This window comes from Typopeltis vanoorti, chromosome 3 (genome assembly GCF_054136105.1).
Source record: "Typopeltis vanoorti isolate ZY-2024b chromosome 3, IOZ_Tvanoo_1.0, whole genome shotgun sequence".
Taxonomy (NCBI): Eukaryota; Metazoa; Arthropoda; class Arachnida; order Uropygi; family Thelyphonidae; genus Typopeltis; species Typopeltis vanoorti.
Genome location: NC_143551.1, coordinates 156,502,105 through 156,521,528, shown reverse-complemented (window position 1 = coordinate 156,521,528; position 19,424 = coordinate 156,502,105). Strand labels below are relative to the sequence as shown.

At 33.7% G+C, this 19,424-nt stretch overlaps 2 protein-coding genes across 2 annotated transcripts in view; both read right to left on the bottom strand.

Moving 5' to 3' along the window:
• Positions 1-18,771, bottom strand: part of LOC150108692 (protein white-like) — a 41,934-nt gene extending 23,163 nt beyond the window's left edge. Inside the window, exons 1-6 of the mRNA XM_090416151.1 lie at positions 18,666-18,771; positions 15,679-15,753; positions 11,862-11,890; positions 10,902-11,007; positions 3,984-4,115; positions 910-1,002 (exon numbers count right to left, since the gene is read on the bottom strand). Coding sequence (XP_090272277.1) covers positions 910-1,002; positions 3,984-4,115; positions 10,902-11,007; positions 11,862-11,890; positions 15,679-15,702 — 384 coding nt within the window. The 5' untranslated portion in view covers positions 15,703-15,753; positions 18,666-18,771. The remainder of the gene's footprint in view (positions 1-909; positions 1,003-3,983; positions 4,116-10,901; positions 11,008-11,861; positions 11,891-15,678; positions 15,754-18,665) is intronic.
• The window catches only part of LOC150108691 (protein white-like), a 172,382-nt gene that overhangs the window by 105,447 nt on the left and 47,511 nt on the right, over positions 1-19,424 (bottom strand). The gene's annotated exons all lie outside the window — the stretch shown is intronic.

The following is a 19,424-nucleotide window of genomic DNA, read 5'->3' as shown; positions in this document are numbered from 1 at the left end:
ACAATGGTTAACATCGTTTTCGAAGATGTTAAGATGAGATGATATTGCCATTTCCAACTGGAGAAAATTAAAGATATTTTTACTCATTTCACTGCAGGTATGGTGTTAGAACAAAGAAGAAAGTGAAAGTGTTGGTATTTATAGCAATAAGAAAACTAATTTAAGTGATGCCAGTTGCTGCACTGGCAATGGTTATGACTTAATATTAACCTATTATAATTATTACAACCAATCCTCATCAAAGAAATAGAACCAAAATATAGAAAAATCTAAATCTTAATGTGACTATGGATTCCCAACGGGTGGTTTTACCCTTTGAAGATGGATAAATTCTCAATAAATTATCAAAATGTGATTTCTTAGAACTAAATTTAATGACCTACACTCTGATCGATGTCATTTCTATTAATGAAGGTAAGTTATTTTTATTTCAATAATAATAATGAGCTTATAGTTATCCAGATTCCTATATATAATGCTTTCACCGAAGATGGAAGATTAAGGATGCTGTGAATAATTGTTATCATTTACAAGGTATAATTCTTTGCTCGTGCCTGTCGCTCTTATTATCATAGAATTAATCACCTACAACCCCTGAATAATCACTGTATCGGTATCATTAGTGATAACTTTCTCCAGCTTTGTATCATCTCTCTCTCTCTCTCTCTCTCTCTCTTCAATCTATATGAGGTGTGTGGCAGTGATCAGGGCCTGATCTCTCACGTTAATTATCACCTTTCTTTCTTTCTTTCTTTTTTTTTGTAATTTATAAGTTTTCCATTATACAGTGATGTGTCATGAGGAAACCTAATCAATCTAATGTCTGTTTAATATTTTTTTAAATAAATCTAATGAATAAAGTTTTTCCTATTTATAAAATGTAACTAAAACAAAGAAGTTACTTCTCACCTCTACGGTGGTTTTTGACAAGAAGTATGTATCAGCCTGGTACATCCCATTGAAATGCTCCCTCAAGAAAACAGGATATTCTGAAGAAAAAGCCTAAAAGACATGAATTGTATGTTCAAGAAATAGAACACTTTTTTTTTTCAAAACATGTTTTAAAATATAAGCCATTATAAAACAAATGAATAAATGAAATATTTATTATTGTTATTATTATTCATTTCCTCAACGGAGTCACCAAATCCGTAAAAATGTACTTAATCTATTGTATCTATTGTCTCTGCTATCCTTTTTCTTAAATTTATCTAATATCGGTAGCGAAAGCCTTCTTTCTATCTACACCAAGGAAACAACAGTAAGGCAAAGAAAAGTTCAGTTCATTTCAGTTGTAAAAATCAAATCAGGTTGTGTGGACAAGTGATCGTCTAATGTGGAACCTTTGAAACTAAGAAGTCTTCATAATAACTTTATATGTTTATCATTAAAAGAAAAAAAAAAGAAAGCGTTGGATACATATATAGTGAGTACCAGTGTTTATCGTACACTCTCCACACTTTCTTCTGCTTCATTTCATCCATTGGTGGATATGGCTAAAACAAAATCAAACCAAATCCATTCCATGATAGCTTATCCTGATCTTTATTCTCTTTAATTCCATTCAAAAGTATAGGTTTTAAAAAATTTAGTAGCATTTGACAACTCAGTAGATTGAGTTGTCAAATGCTACGGAATTGTCAAAGTTGTCAAAGCATAGTTATCTGCCATCAGATGCCAAGTTTCTGAGAAAGTGCATTTGTGATGTTTGCTGTCAATTAATCCCCTCGATTGAATTTTTTGACAATCGTTGAAAAGAATTGTTGCGAAATATGTGTGCTTCTGAAAAGGCTTGCCCTCTCTTATTCGACTAGAATTTATTACTTATATATATATATATATATATATATATATATATTCGTATTCCCCCCCATCCCAGGTTTTTGGCCAGCCTGATTGGCCGAGTGGTTAGCGTATCCGCTCTGCAGCCAAAAGGCTGCAGGTTCTAATCTCGCGTGGGCATGGATGTTTGTGATTGTCTGTGGAAATACTGGTGGTGGTGGTGGTGATCGGCTATAGATGGCGTTGGTGTAGTTTCGGTCAGTTGGTGGATTGTGAGTGGTGGAGACAGAATTGTAGAGCAGATGCCCTCCCTCGATGAGTCTTTTGACTCCCTGAAGGTGACAAATAATAACAATAATAATAATATATCCTTAAGTCGACTGTACGTCCTGTACGTCAGACAGCAGGTTCTTCGTAAGTATAATCTCTATACACCACCTTTATTCTTAGCTCGGAAACTGTCCTATTTCTTATCATCCACTAAGGATAAATTACCACCTATCTCCTTGCTTGGTGTTTATCAAGTCCTGTTTATGTCTCACTCGTTATTTTTGGATAGGCAGGATGTTTTGCTCAGATTAGGATTCAAGAATATCAGGACAACATCAAATTCTTCGAATCTGAAAAGTGTGGCCTTGTGTACTATGCTAGTGTCAATGGCATTGTTTGGAGTGAAAAATCAAACCAAGATGCTTCACTCCAGTAGATTTAAACAAGATCGTCTGTTTCCTGAAGATTGTGAAACTTTACGACATTATCCGTAACTTAACTGTTTTCTTAAACACTGTTTCATCATTATTATCATAATTTGCTGAATCTCTTATCCAACTACACAGAAAATATTCAGTTGTCTGTACCAAATATACGTCTGTCCTAACTATTATCAAATCCCATTTATAAGTAACTTCAAGCGTATATCCTAGCCGCACGATTACGGATATATAGCTGCTGATGCGTCAAGCTATTCATTATATTACATGTTGGCCAGTTTAACAGAAAATATTCCGTTGGATATGGATAAGAGAAAATTGTGGACAGACATGATGCCGATGATGTGATCCTCCAGGAGGATTTGAATAGATATGCATGAAATACTAACCAATGAGTGGAGTTACCTATTCAGATGTCGAATGTCATTAAGCACTAGATGCTCAGTTGACTTCTACATAACAAGAATTAAGTGAAGAGGTCGTACAACACACAAATAAAGTATTAGAGCACAAAGATTTCCTTTGATTATGTTCAAGCATAATCAAAGGAAAACCATTGATCATGTTTAATCAATACAAGAATTGAATTTAGTAAGTAAAGCCATTCATCCTATAGATCCTCCGCAGTTTAGTCGGTATAGACGAAGCCCTTCGGATAGATAAACCTGGGATCCAATCCCACCTAGGACTGAAAGATCCTTAATAGGGATTTTCAACTGTAGTTGTCTCAAATGGTGGTGGAAGTTTTTTTTTCCTTCCCGGAAATTCGAGTTTTCATCCCCCAAACAGGCAAAACGATCCCTTGAAAATAATCATAATTATCCACCATTTATATTGATAACTTAGGAGTGGAGAATTCTTATCAGTGATTGTGTTATTGGATATTCCTCTGATCATAGTATATTGTTTTAACAATCATAACTCAGATGTGCAAGAAAGTAATATACTCTAAAATGAGATATGATGAAAAACAAAATAAAAAAACAAACTTCATAAAAGGAGTGGAGTCTTTCAATGCAGAAAATTCAGTAGAAAGATCAAAATTAACTTTAGCCTGGAAATGAGAACCCTAACTTGAAATATTGGTTTGTTTCACATGTAAACATCTCTTTTACATGTAAACAATTATTCTCAAATCGCATGATTTGAGAATAATTATCTAGTTCAATATGTTACTTCAGAATTTTCAGGCTCTTAATTATTTTCAGAGACTAATTTTTTAGGAAAAAGTTTATTTACACATGCACCTGATATCGAGAATATTAGTTTACTATCTGCACTTGATCACTTTTTTTTCATTTTCAGAGGGAAACATCGCTCTACCTTAACTGCTTAAAATTTCAATCAAGCGGATAACAAAGAAACATTACTCTTCCTTTATTTATTTTTTTTTTGTTTTATACACAGTAATTTTATACACATTTCTAATTTATCTAATTTTGAAATTGGTGTGGGAGAATTTAGTCTAGATAAAATTGCAAATCTACTTACATTCATTACAGCAAATGCATTTTTGAATGCAGTGTGAGATACTGCCAGAAAAAGTGCTCCGTTCACATTCATGATTGATTCTTGATTTAGTTTTTGTCCCCAATAGAAAACAGATAAAACAATTGCAAGTGCCTGTAAATAAACGAAACACTCTGTGAACAATAAAGTAATATTTCCATCAATCTATCTTAGGATTAGCATTATTTCCAGGGCTCCACCACAATTATTATAGTTGAGGCCTAGAAATTATTCTATACTTGGCAATACCGATCATAGCTCACTCTGAACTTGTCTACTGTGGGTTCATTCACTATCCACCGTCGCAACTCATTTCACGAACCTACGATTCTCCATGCAAAACTTACACTCATTTCTCATTTTACACTCATTGCTCGCCTCTTTCGTTCGCAATACCCTTATTCAACTTCCAAGGATGAGTTCTTATTCTTCCACCACTCTACCGTGTGCAGTAATTCCCCCATGTCCATTTGGTAAGGTTGCCAGTTGATGTATCAATCCACTTGATACATCAACTGACATCATATTATCTCTCCTACATCCCTTTGCAAACCTTATTCCTACAGTCAATCTTCACACTCAACATCCCACAGCTTTGCTATAATTGTATTTGCATGCCGATCCTCGTCATCATTTTCCTATCAACTAGAAATGCAGGTGACGTGATCAGTGCACTCGTTGATTAATGTCTCATCTTATTACAGTCCACCTCTTATTTCGATTTTTTCTATTTTTCAACATGTTGGCAATCTTTGAATAAACTTCACAACTGTTACTACGTTTACCGTAAACTTAATTCCTTTGTTTAGCATAGTTCCATATCCCCTTCCCCCTCAATTTCCTCGAGTACATTTCCACCAAAATAGAAAACAGCATTCAATTTCTTCTGGCTAAAGTATGAAACTTCACCCTTGACATTATTGAACTAATGACCTCCATTAATCCACTTAATTATTACTCACAGAGTAGCAGCACCAAACTACTGGTGCTGCATAGACCATAATCTTTTCATCAAAATCACGTCTATTATTGACTATATTTGTATCATTAACATAGTTGCTCTTCCCCTAAGATTCTCACCATTCCTTCTACCATAATCGAGTTTCTTTGATTCTCTGTATTTATTAGGTCTCACATAAGTAAATAATTTCTCGAAACTCTTAACAATCTCATTCAAGTGTAGGCCGTCCCTCTTATATAAATCCCTTCTTCCTTCAAACTCATTTCACACATCCAAGAACTCGCATCCATATGCACAGCATATGCATCGAATTATTTGCTATCATAGCCCTTCTTAATTAATTTCTATCATATCAAGGTAATATACTGACTGTTTTTATATTCTCACTCTACACTCTCTCGCTTTTTCCAGTAGTCCTTTCATATCTTCTCTCATATTGTTATCACCAGGCAAATCGTTTATTCATACTAGATCTCTTTTGGTTTTCTTTTCTGACTTCCAATTACATTTATTAAATTATTCATTTTAGCACCTGGAAAACTCGAAGTGGTAACATAGTCATTAATCACACGTTTAATGAGTGTCTCCTTCAATGATCTTCTCACACCATATAATACCCTTCCTTGTATAATTGATTTTACATACCTGGTAAAGTCATATCGTACCTGATTCAGAGCTTTCACACTTTCGTTTATCTTTTTGTCGATCCTTTTGTTGCTTACCACTTAACATCCCTTCCGAAGCCTCTCTATTAGCTTTCCAATTTTTTGTAATTTTCTCGTCGTCCATCTAATGAATTACTTTAGTCCAAATATTTCCGAAGTTAATTCATACTCGATCTATTTCATGGTTTCCGAAATGGCATGATTATGTTTATGAGACTAGTCATCCATTATCAGTTTCACTAGCATTTCTCTTCATTATATATATATATATATATATATATATATATGGGAATAAATTTTTAACTTGGGTATATTGTATATTAGGATAACCAAGCAATTTTATATGCTTGGTTATTTTAACTTCTAATCCCAAGTATGCAAACAATTAAGTTTGCGCCTGAAACAAAGTTCAAGTCTAAAGATGGTACAACCTCAGGGCAACTCATTGTAAAGGTGGGTAAAGCTCTGATCACTATTCTTAATATTTTCCCAAAATAACCAAGCATATAAAATTGCTTGGTTATCCTAATATTCAATATACCCAAGTTAAAAATTTATTACCATCAAAATCTCCTCTAGAGATTTTTATTAAAACTTAATACACCTTGTTGCAACTTATATAGGTAAAGTTGATAAGGCTCTGTATTACTACTTGGTAATACAGAGCCTTATGAGTAGGATGTCATGCTTACACGTTGCTCTGAAAGATTGAAAATCTCTATATACAGAAAACCTACTCATACCAATAGATATCTGCATAATCTTTCTCATCATTTTCCATCACAAAAACTTGGAACTATATCTACCTTAGGACACAGAGTACGCTCTCTCTTGAATGAACAAGGTGAACTACAAAAAGAAATAAATCAACTCTCTCTTATCTTTAAACAAAATGGTTACTCTGAAAAAACGATTAAGAAATTTCTTCTGGATCCTCCTAGACAGTGCACCACAGAAACTAGTAATTTTAAAGGCAGCATCTCCATCCCATATATTAGCACAGTCTCTAACAAATTAGCAAAAGTCCTTAAAAAATAGAACATCAAGACGTTCTTCACCACCCTTCCAAAAATTCGTTCTCTAATCAGCCATCCAAAGCCTCCTCATCACAACCTAAAATATCCAGGTGTATATAAATGATGGTGCGATTGCAATATCCCTTATTTCGGACAAACTAACAAATCTGTTGAGCAACGTATAGAAGAGCATAAAAGAGACATCTCTTAGAAAAGATCTCATGCAACTGTGTTATCCAGTCATGTTCTTTTTTCAAATAATCCTAATGATGATCAACAAAGCCACTCCGTTTGCGGATAGATCAGAAAATATTTTTCGCTCTGATGATGAGTTTGAGAGAAAAATTATAGAATCAAGGGAAATCATTCTGAATTCTGTCCACTTAAACAACAATTTGAGTTATAACATCCCAGATAGCCATGCTGCAATTATTCAATATTGGCGTTCACGTGAGTCTGCACGCATACTTGCAATAAACAATGGCACGCCTGTTAGAACAACTTGAAAAAATACAACGTTTTTTATGTATCAATTATGTGTGGCGATTTTTTACCTGTATTTTCAAGTTTTTAGATACTTCAATGTTTATTACTATTCTCTTCCTTTAAGAATACCTGATGAAGGCTATTATAAGCCGAAACTAGTTGTATTAATCTTATTAAATCTTTATAAGTAATCTCGGTTTTTAAGTCATTAAATCTATTTTTAAATATATATATTATTTCTGGAAATTTTCCATGTTACTCCTATTTGCCTATTTTTCTTAAAGAATATCCCTTTTATTACGTCATTGGTATTTTATTCCAATTTACTTAAAACATTAATGGTACTTTAAAAACATAAATTAAATGAAAAATATGAAAGGAATCATTTTTGAACATACCTTTGTAGAATCCTCGAGATTATCTTTTTTTTCGAGCAGCATCAGAAATATATTGATAGAAATTATATAACTGAACTTTAGGCTTTTAAAATGAACTATGGATGATGAACTATAACCATTTAGGACTGTCATTTGGATAAATATAAATCATCACGGTTTATTTACAATTTACAATGTGTAAGTAGAGAAACGAACTAAATAAATAGGAATAAGAAAAAGTTAATTATTATATGTAGCTTTCCATGCTTCTCTGTTTTGAACCAGTTGAGTTATTTCTCGTGGGGAGAGAGAGAGAGAGAGAGAGAGAGAGAGAGAGAGAGAGAGAGAGAGAGAGAGAGAGAGAGAGAGAGAGAGAGAGAGAGAGTATCTATGCTAACAAGGTGGTTATTATACTGCCAGAGTTGTGTTGCTGGTCTTCCTGTCCGTCTTTGTCCATTTGAGGAAACGTATAAAACTAAGATAAGTATGGAGAAGGAGGATGTCTCGGTTGTTGACCAAGTCAATCAAGTTGATGTCTGCGGTGGGTTTCAATCAAGGGTTTACTTGGTGTGGAGATGAAAGTGAACAGAAACCTCAATGTATTTTGTGTTATGAAGTGTTGTCGAACGAGTGCATGAAACCTGCGAAACTCCGACGAAATTTAGAAACTAAACATTGTGATGTGAAAAATGAGCCAATTGAATTTTTTCAGAAACGCTTAGGGACATTAAATCATGGGAAAGATATAGTTTCGGCCATAGTTTCCATTAATAGCAAGGCACTGGAAGCATCCTATCTATTAAATTTGCGCATAGCGAAAACACGGAAACCTCATTCTATCGGGGAAATTTTGCTACTTCCAGCTATAAATGATGTTGTGAAAACGATGTTTGATGTTTGGCAACAAGTTACTAAAGATGTTGATTTGATTCCTCTTTCAAATGACACTGTCGGTCGCAGAATTAATCATATGGCAGGTGACGTAGAATCTCAGTTAATCGAAATAGTTAAGAAGAGCCTTTATTATGCGTTACAAATAGACGAGACTACTGATGTTGCAAGTGATGCGCAGTTAATATGCTACGTAAGATATGCGCATGATAACAGCATTCTGTTTTGCAGAACTTTGCCATCCCGAACAATTGGAGAAGAAATATTGCACACTCTCAATAATTACATAATACAAATGGATCCGGTGGGGAAAATGTATAGGCTTCTGTTCGGATGGAGCTCACGCCCTTACAGGCAGGCATAGTGGGGTTGTTTCTATAGTCAAGGAAGTAGCTCCGGATATGAATTGGGTACATTGTTTCATATATAGGAAAGCGTTAACCTCTAAAGGAATGCCACCAGAATTTAAAACTGTGCTATAAAACGTTGTAAAGCTAGTTAATTTTATTAAAGCTCGAACTGTTAAATAACAGGTTATTTTCAGTACTCTGAGATGAAATGGGCAGTGAATATATACAAATTTGCTTCATTCTGAAATTCGCTGGCTTTCCAGGGGCAAAGTACTAACAAGGTTATCTAAATTAAGGCACGAAGTTTTATTATTTGTAAATGAACGTAATTCTGATTTTGCACCACTCCTTGTTGACGAAGCATGGTTATCAACACTATCCTATCTTCCAGACATTTTTTCGAAATGAAATGAAGGGAAATTCTTTAACTGTTCTTGATACCTACGACAAAATAAAGGCATTCCAGAAAAATCTGGTTTTATGGATTAATTATGTAAAAGACAGACAATTTGCACCTTTTCCAACATTGGAATCCTTTTTAGTGGAAAATGATATTTTTGTTCATTGTAAGTTTCTGGAAAGGGTTTTTCATCACCTCAAAAATCTGAAACGGAATTTTGAAACATATTTTCGAATAACGTTTATAAGAAATTTCTGTGGGTTCACGATCCATTTCAGGCTTGCAGTCACGAGACCTTTCATTATCAAAAAGAGAACAGTTAATTGAGCTTTCAAGGTGACAGTGGACTTAAAATGCAATTCTGGGATCTTGGTTTGGCTCCATTTTGGATCTCGCCTTCAGTGGGAAGTGAATTACCCGAATTATCTGAAGAAGCATTGAAAATCGTCATGCAGTTCTATACAACCTATTTTTGTGAGAAAGGATTTTCATCGCTCCTTAATAAAAACAAAAATACAGAAATCGTCTTCGCGTGTGTGCCGATCTTCGACTGAATTTGACCAATATTGAGCCTGATAACCAGAAACTCTGCAAGGGCCGACCGAGAAGCTCAACCATCAAAAGTTAAAGCAAGTTGTAACATAATTAGATCATATTATTTATTTGTTTAATAAAACTTTGTTCAATGATGATACACTTTTAATCGTTTACTTCCAATTTAATTAATTATGTTTCCATATGTATTCAAAACATGCTTTTAGATTTATTATGTTATAAATGGCACAGTTTTTCCGAAATGTTGGTAATTCCTACTTAGGTTTTTAAAAAAAATTACGAAAAGTCAAAATGACGTATAGGGAAATAAATTAAAACACTGTTTATATTTGAAGTAAAACTTTAATTCCAACATTCTAAAATGTTATTTTTCTTGCTTTTCTGTTCGCAAATCGTTGATGACATTGTCGAAGTCTATTTCATCAATCAGTTGCTGTTTTATAGACAGTAAGGCAAGATTTCTTAAAGGGCTAAAAAGTGCGGCCCGGGCTGGATCTCCCCCCCCCCCCCCCCCCGCTACGGCTCTGTAACTTAGTGGTCCGTAGAATTGTTTTCGGCATTTTACTAGTCCGTCCTTGGCCTTAGAAAGATTGAGAAACGCTGCTCTATTGCAATACTAAGGAACTTGAAACATCGGAGAGGTGTATTTTCCGTAAGCGAACTTTTTTCGAAACAGCTGTCAGGCCAGTGAATCCCTATCAAATGGACCAATAAGAGTCGAATATACGGACGCTTGATAGCGGTCGTGTCTCCTATTAGGTACGCTACGAGTTGCCCAACTCGTCAACGCCGGGGAATGGATTCCCGTAAGCTCTCTGGTCAAATTTATACGAAACTTTTATAGTTTCTGTATTCGGCTTTGAAATAATGCTGGATTTAATATCCACTTAATTTTTATAAATTTTGCATCGCCGAACTGAAGCCTTTTGGCGCTTTATTTTAGTAAATATTGGGTATGTTTGTTGTTTTTAAGTGGTACTCTAGCGAGAAAACGTTTTTAAGTTTTTGATGTAACCATTGTTTTGAAACTTACTACTTGAGCAATAGTGGGATTTTTAATATCCTTTGTGTTAGTAATTTCTTTGAGGCCAAAGGAAGCCCATTAAACTATTTTTCTCTCTTATTTAAATTATAATATATCACTATACAATGTACTTATTTCTGGTTCTCTTTTATTAAAACAGAAAAAAAAAACTTACCACAGTTTGAATTAGACGTGTCATTGTTAGTATTGGATCTCTTAAGATATTAAGGTAAGATCTCCACAAGAGTATTCGAAACTGCACACACCAAGAGGCTTTATACCTATAAGTATCATGCAATTATTATTCTTATTATTATTTGCTGTTGATTTATGCAAACATATAAAATCACGAGGATGAAAAATATAATCTGGGATATATTAAATAATAAGAAAATTCATTTTCTATAAAAATGCATGGATGTTTTAAGATTATTCTGCATAACTTCTATATTGTTATGACGAATAATATACTTGCATTTTAGAATATACTTTTATGTTGAAGGCACTAGTTTGATTTAGTTTTTTAAATTATATTACAGTTTCCACAGAAACCAAATTGTTGATAGTTACCAAGACTATTCAGCTGTTTTTGCACATGCGCTTCAATCATATCAGTACGTGCTAAGATAGTGACAGTTCAATTAAAATGCTCAGTTTATTTAATTTAATCGATCTATTTTCTTCATTCCAATCGGGTATTCGTCTTCAAATAGAATTTAGGATATGTTCATAAGTTAGGATATTTATCATTCAGGCACACTAATGTGCCTGATGATAAATCCCACATGTGGTAGTGTGAACAATCAAAAAGAAATTCTCAGTAATAAGAAACTAGTGCAGAGGATCCCTGAGAAATTCTCATGACAGCTAATCTACTATCCAATCTGCTGGTCACTTATCTAATCCAATTTAAATTTAAATACTGTATTAATCTCAGCTATTTCCATATCATATATCTTTGTGCAGCTTATTAATATCCAAGTCATATATCTAGCTTGTGTGTGTGTGTGGAACATAAATATGTTCTGAGCTGGATAGCCTCGGGAGAATTTGTACAGTGCCTCACGATAAACTACGTCTTTTTTTGTTTTAAAAAAGCACATAACTTCATGAAATCGAGGTGAGAGATACTTACACAGAAAGAGATTTCTCAATATCCACTACCTGAAATACATAAAATACTACATTTCAGTGTAACATAATTAGGTGACATATAATTAATTACATCTTTAAATAGATTTAACAGAAGGAAATTAATATATTAAAAAAAGACGAAAATCATCTCTGGAAAAGTTCCAGGGCAAACCAATCGTTTAATTGGAAGTTTGTTTTGTCAAAAAACGAAAACAATAAACTTAAAAAACAAACAAACTGAATATATACATAATAACAAAGTAAAAATGACACTGATAATAAGTGCAAGAAAGAGAAAATTAATTACGACTTCAAAAGCAGTTGTGGTAGGCTGTACTGATAGCCGCTTCACTCTCCTTTCAACAGACTGTAGATCTGAATCCACCTATAGTACGGAGATTGGGAATGCCTTTAGGCAATAGATCATATTCTTTGCTCTGTACAAGGCTGCTTACCGAAAGCGTGAAATGTTGCACGCTTGGTCTCCATGAAACCAAATTATCTCGTCTTTGGCCAAGGTTCCATGGATACAATTCGATAAAAAACACGAAATGGAGAAGTAAACAAACTGATCAGCTTTTCCCGATTCCTTGAAAAGAGTTTTCATGGAGTCCATGGAACTTTTACTTTCTTACATCTCATTTTAAGCCATACTTTGAAAATATCCTGAACTTTATGAACTGTTCAGTGTCAAAAGGAGCAAAAAGCTGAATTTGTTGGATAGAAATAGTGATACGGCTTTCCTAACAGATCCTAAATGTTTGTAGGAATCAGATGATAACTTTATTATGCAAGCATTGCATATGTTATTTACAAAACTATGAGTGGGGAATATGATCTGGGCTTTGGGGATGTATAATGGTGGAATTCTAGAAGTTAAAAGAAATAATATATGTATAATAAAATTATATATTATTTCTTCACATAGCAAAAAAAATGTATTTACAAAGAGGAAGGAATTTTATAGAATTTCTAATATCTTTTCTCCTGCTGAACTCCAAATTCGTATCTTCGCTCAAATCTGGATTTACTGTATCCTTGACATCGCATGCCACATGGTAATGAGATTTAAAACCATTTACCGATATGTATCAACAACTGAAATTGATATATTTTGTTAGAAAAGGACAATGGACTTGATTCAATGTTGTGATCATTCATTAATCAGACAGAAGAAATTACTGATACATGTAAGCAAGAATGTTTTGGTATGAAGACTAAAAAGAAACACTAGTACTGTTGTAAATTAATATTTTGACAAATTAGCATATTTTTATAATAAATATTTGTATACTTCTTATAATTAAATATTTTTATAAACTTGCTTTCTTTTTGTAATATGATACTGAGGAGAGATGTCTCGCTTCATCTTTATATTTATTTCACACACGAGAGGTTCAAGAACCTATAGCACATTTGAGCATGAGGTGCAGATAAAAATTAGGAAAGAAGAAATATAATATACTGAGATTTTTTTAAGGTGCTGGAAGTTGAAGTTGTTGGGAAACACATTATGAGGAATGATGTACCAGAGGAAAGAGGTAGATGCAATAAATGAGGAACAGGAGAAGCAGGTTCGATGTGTTTGCATTTGTACTGAAAAGGAATGTTAGGAAGCTGCTGTTCTTGTTTTAACAGGCTTAACAGTACACGGAGGAATGATGTTTGCCAGATCACTGGAACAGTGACAATGGAAGTACCTATAGAAGAGACATAGGGCTAAAACATATTGTCTGTGAGATAGAGGTTAAAGTGAGCCTGCAAGGGAAGGTCATCTATGAGCCGAATTGCTCTCCTAGAATTTTCAGGGAAGTTTTAGGTGCACTCCCACAAAATCTGTGTACAATATTCTAAGCATGGGAAGATTTTAGATTTATATAGGGTTAGTGCTGTGTTGGTATAAGGCAGTTTTTTGAACGGATAAGAATGCCTAGATTTTAGATGCCGAGGAAGCTGCGAGGAGAGGCTGGAGGTAAATATATCAACCTGAGGGGAGTGAGAGAGAGAGAGAGAGAGAGAGAGAGAGAGATCTGATCATGTCTGGTGATGTGTGTATTATTACTGAGGATAAGGGAAGGTGAGCTGAGATCTCGTTTGTCAAAAAAAATAGTATTGAAGATGACCAGATTATTCATGCCTCACTGAAGAATGATATGGAGATCAGTGTTTAGGCACTGGTTGTAGATGATCTTGATATAAGAGATGTATGAGAACTACACGGTTTGTCGAAGGAATAGAATAAATGGAGTGTGCTATTGTCGGAAAAGCTGTAGCTAGGATTAGTGGTGATTGCAAGCACTTCATATATGTATAAGAGAAAGAGAGGGGATAGGTGATAGAATCGATCCAAGAGGGTGGCATCCACCATGACACTTAGTGGGCAACCAGAGAGAAAGTTTGCTATCCAGTTACAGAGAATGGCAGATAAACTGAAGGAAGGCAGTTTACAAAGCAGGCCTTGATGCCAAAGACGATCCAAAGACCTGGAAATGTCAAGGGCGACGGTGCACGTTTCTCCTAAGCTTTCACTTACTTACTTAAGTGCTCCAGTCCTGCCTAAAAGCATTTGCAAAAATTCCTCATTTTATACCTATTACATGTTTGAAATTATCAAAATTCTTATTAACGTATTTGATTTCATATGTTCTGATATCTACTTACAAAAAAAATATCGATTATTGATTACACATGATCTCTTTCTGAACTATAGCTATACCCCAGTTCCAAGTAAATTCACATAAAATTTGATAAGTTATCAATAGCGCCACTCAAATCAAACAACCGAGATATCAAAGAGACGTCAGAAAATTATCCAGGCTACCTTCTAACTTGTTATAAAAATATTCACTTTGGTTCATAGAGAGCATGGCATATTCCTGTAGAAACTACATATCAAGGGATAACAGATGGGTCAAATAAAGTAAGTTTACAAGCACAATATAAAAGGCATCACATTTCTCTAAACTGTAGGTAAAATAACATCTACAATAACTATACATGTAATAAAGTAGAAACCTCATTCTGTATGTAGAACAAGGTTTCTAATTTATTATATGTACAGTTATTTTAGAATTGCTTCTATTCTGAAGTATTCTTTTAAGAATCTTGGAATCCCACTTACCTATCCAACCTAAACGAGGACTAAATATCTATTTTAAAATATTAGTATTTGCTGAGCATATTTACTAAGTTAATACAGCTAATGGCATAGTTCCAACAATTCAGAATGATGTTATATTTGAGTAATTTTTGCGAATTATGCATGGACTTCATAAAAAGTATATTGTTCCCATTATTTATTTATTTGAACTATGTAATTGAGGTCAGTCATTGTTTATGAGTGATACTGATGCTTATGTTTAACCACGCACCGTCAGTGAATGTTATATAAGCAAATCTTTGTGGAGTTAGGTTCGCTATTTTGTGTAAGGAGGCGGAGGGAGAACTGCAGTTTCTTGCACTAAATATTGTGTTTCGTTTCTAACCACACTACTTAGCCTGGACTGAACAGAAAAAAATCTGATCATAAACAGAATTTCAAGGAAAAATTCTTTAACTTAGCAACACGTGGTTCTGTAGCATAATATCATGTCTGTGTAACTTTCCTTTCATCCTAGCGCTCTAATTTCCCCCCTAAAAACTATTTAAATTAAAAAATTGAATTTTGTATTCCGTTCTTTTTGTAAAAAAAAAAAAAAAATCAGCTAACGCCTTTGTGTTCCTATTTGTATGCCACTTGTAAATGATTTTATTATTAAAACAATAGATAATTTTAAACTGTTAATTCTGCTAAAATAAATTAAAAATAAAATTCTTACTATGAAAGGTTCATTATCAGTCATATTCTTCGGCTTTATTAAATCTGTTTCACGAGAGAAAGCGTCACAGATTTTCTGTAAAAAATAATATACAAATATATATTCAAATGAATGCATGACAAACAATAAAGAATGCCAAACAAAGAACTTCCAAAAACCTTTCGAATCAACTTAGTCAGTTTTTTTTAATGATAACTATTGTTCTTGAATATCTGAGGGTAGTCTAATTTTCTGTAACAAAAGGATGAGAGATCATTTTATTCATCCGTTTTCTCTCATCACATTTTTTCAATAATATATTAATACAACTGGCATCAAGGAAGGTCAGAACATTTCTTCTATGTCACCCACAGATTAAAAGCATCTTCTTAATGCACTTTAGATAAGACAACGAATAAAGTATTTGCCAATGCTCTGTTAGATATATCTCTTGTAGTGATGTACTATTGAGGTCAGGATTTACGAGGAGTTAGGCAAAAATGTCGACTGTATACATCTCGAAGAATTCATTACCTCAATCCCAACTTCAAATTAAGTTAAACAATAATGAAAAACATCAAGCAAAGAACTTCTACAAATCTCTCTAATCAACTTAAAAATGCGGAGAATCATATCCAACTTAAATAATATTGATTTCTTTTGAAGTTTTGTTTATTTTTTTTAATCACAACTATTGTTCTTGACTGACGACTGCTCATCCAAGATTTGAAGTCACACATTTTTGACTCTTTTTCAGCTGAAAAGGGAGAGAGGTTCTAAGACTATAGTAGCAAATTATAGACCAGTCAGTATCTCAGACGTGGTGGTAAAAGTACTAGAAAAATTGAAAAAAAAAAGAGAATTCAAGAATGGGTCGATAAAAATATGATACTGTATGAGGATCAACATGGCTTTGTGAAGGGTTGATTATGCCTTAGTAATGTATTCACTTTTTATAATAGAGTAACAGCTGAGTTGAATAAAAGAACTGGTTATACGATGATTCTGCTGGATTTTGCAAAGGAATTTGACAGAATACTACATGGGACACTGTTACACAAATTAGAACAAATGGGAATAGATATGACACTCAAGCAAAGTGGTTAAGTGGATAAGAAGCTGGCTGCTGGACAGATATCAAAAAGTGGTATATGAAGGGGCAGAATCGAAGCGAAAACATGTGTGCCGCAAGGTCGCAAGGTTCAGTGCTGGGACCATTGCTGTTTAATTTGTACATAACTGATATAGGAAATAACATCAAAGGGAATATTCAGTTGTTTGCTGATGATGTGAAATTAGGTAGAGTAATAGTTAATCAAGGTGATGTGGAGAGATTGCAGAAAGATTTAAATAGGCTGTCAGTATGGGCAAAAGTTAATAGGTGTCGGTTTAATGTCAAGAAATGTAAAGTTATGCATTTTGGGATAAATAGATTAAAAGGTGTGTATCACATTGATGGCACTGTACTCCAGTAAATAGATAAAGCTAGAGATTTAGGGATGGGGGTGGTGGTAAACAGAGAGTTAAAGTTTAAGAACATATTGCTAAGGTAGCTCATAACATTACTAGACTATTGAAGAACACATTAACAAGTAGAGATAAGGAAATTGTTATTCCCCTTTATAAGGCCTTTATACGCCCACATCTGGATTATTGTGCTCAAGTCTAGTCCCATGGGTTTCTTGGAGATGAGGAAGCGGTGGAGAGGATTCAGAGGCGAGTGACCAAGATTGTCAGTAGCCTTTGATATGTTCTCTGTGAGGATAGATTGAAGGTGTGTGGACTGCAGAAGTTGGTTGATAGGAGAAAAAGAGAGGATATGATAGAAACATTTAAGATACTTAAAAGATTTGATAGGATGCAGGGGAACAAGGGTTCATCCATAGAAGTTGAATAAAGGTGTGGTCATTAAGGGTGTGAGGAAGATAGAAGTGAAGGAATGCAGTTAGAAGTACGTTAGGAAATCAAAATGAAATAAGTGAAAAAAAATCAGAGAAATGTTGTAAATCACCAATATCGAAAACATTAGTTTTCATAGAAGATAGTGGCGAAATCTTAATCATGTTGTTGTCATAATATCTGATATACCCAATGTGAATATATACACTCGACAGTCGTGATGATGATCGGTGATGCCTAAAATTGCGACCCACGGATTCGATCTATTCCCTCCCACCTCGCAGAAGTCTGATCCTTTCCAAGGAAAGTTCAACGTATTTTTGTCTAAGCTGGCTATTTTTCTGTGAAGTTTTTTTTTTTGTATTCAAAAATGTATTATTTGCTTGTCATTCATTCATTTATGTATATTATGCGAAGAACGTTTTGTGCAAAGAGAGTTTTCCTTATGAAAAGAAAATTGTGTGGCATTTAAATCGTAAAAAAATTAATCTGCTTCTCTTCGCAATTCTGCTGTTCTTTATGTAGAAATCTTGATATTCTGTCTATACAATACATTAGCTGAACCTTTGCGGTATAAATTATTATTATGATTATTAAAATGTCCAGAAATAAGATAATAAAATGATATTATTTCGTAGAGTCTTTCAACAATTATGTGACTTTTTATTGAAGCCTGAGTAGATAGAAAGAACTATATTTAAAGTAGTCCTAGTGTTATAGTGAATTATCAATTTTAATAGACAAAAAAGCTTACAATATTAGTAGCTTTTAATTCATTTCACTGCTACTCATAATTCATTATATCTTCCCCAAAAAATCTAGACCATATTAGAAGTGAGGAAAGCTATGAATTATAAAGACAATTCTAGAACGTAGAATTTTGATGCATCTCTTCTCAGGATAGATTCAATAAAATTTTTGTAGCATTTGTACATTTATAATATGTGACCTTTTATTTTATTATTAATAAGAATGTATCTAATACACTTTTATCAACTGCTTTTCACTACCATATAAAATTTTTCCCAATAATTTTATAACATGGTAATATTCTATTGTTGACTTCCTATAAAAGAAAAATCTTATCCAGATATAAATAAGATACTCACTTTTACTCTTTCTTTGCAATTAGCCTCTTGTCCGGGAATTATAGCAAGGGAATGAATATAAAAATCAGCAGGATTGTAGTTTTGAGGACAAAAAAATCCTTGCCTAAAAAAATAAAAATCATGGGGGGGGTATGATTTGTAAGCATAACACTTTTGCAATTGTGTTCACCTTCAACAGTATCAAGTTGTTAACAGAAGAGTAATTCAAAAAAGTACAATTTTCTTTATTCTAAAGGTAAAATGAACAAATGAATAAATGTGTGTGTGTGTGTGTGTGTGTGTTTGTGTGTGTAATCCCCGTTACTTTTCCAAACCACAATAATCAACCCGCATACGTCTTAATATCGTCTCTAAAGATCATTTTTAGTTGCTCTGTCGGACTACAGAATGCAGAAGAAAATTTTCGAATTTATCATAAACTCCAGCGAAAAATCTTTCTAAGGTTCTTCGTGTTCTAGACAGAACTTTTCAACCGAAGATAAGTTAGCTGGTCTCATATGGAAATTATCGGAGTTTTTGTTTCATGGAAACGGAAGTGTTTGATCTTGTAAAACAGATAGACAGACTGGAGAACCCATGCAATTAGCGACATAATGTATTGGCCTCATAACTTGAATTTATTCGGGCATTAATTCCACCGAAGCAAATTGATTTAAATTCTTGAATAGCTTAATTCAAGAATCTCAATTTATCTCAACACCCATGTTTATATAATCTGTACAAATAACAGTTAGGCCAAGTTCTTGTGTTTTCTGAAGT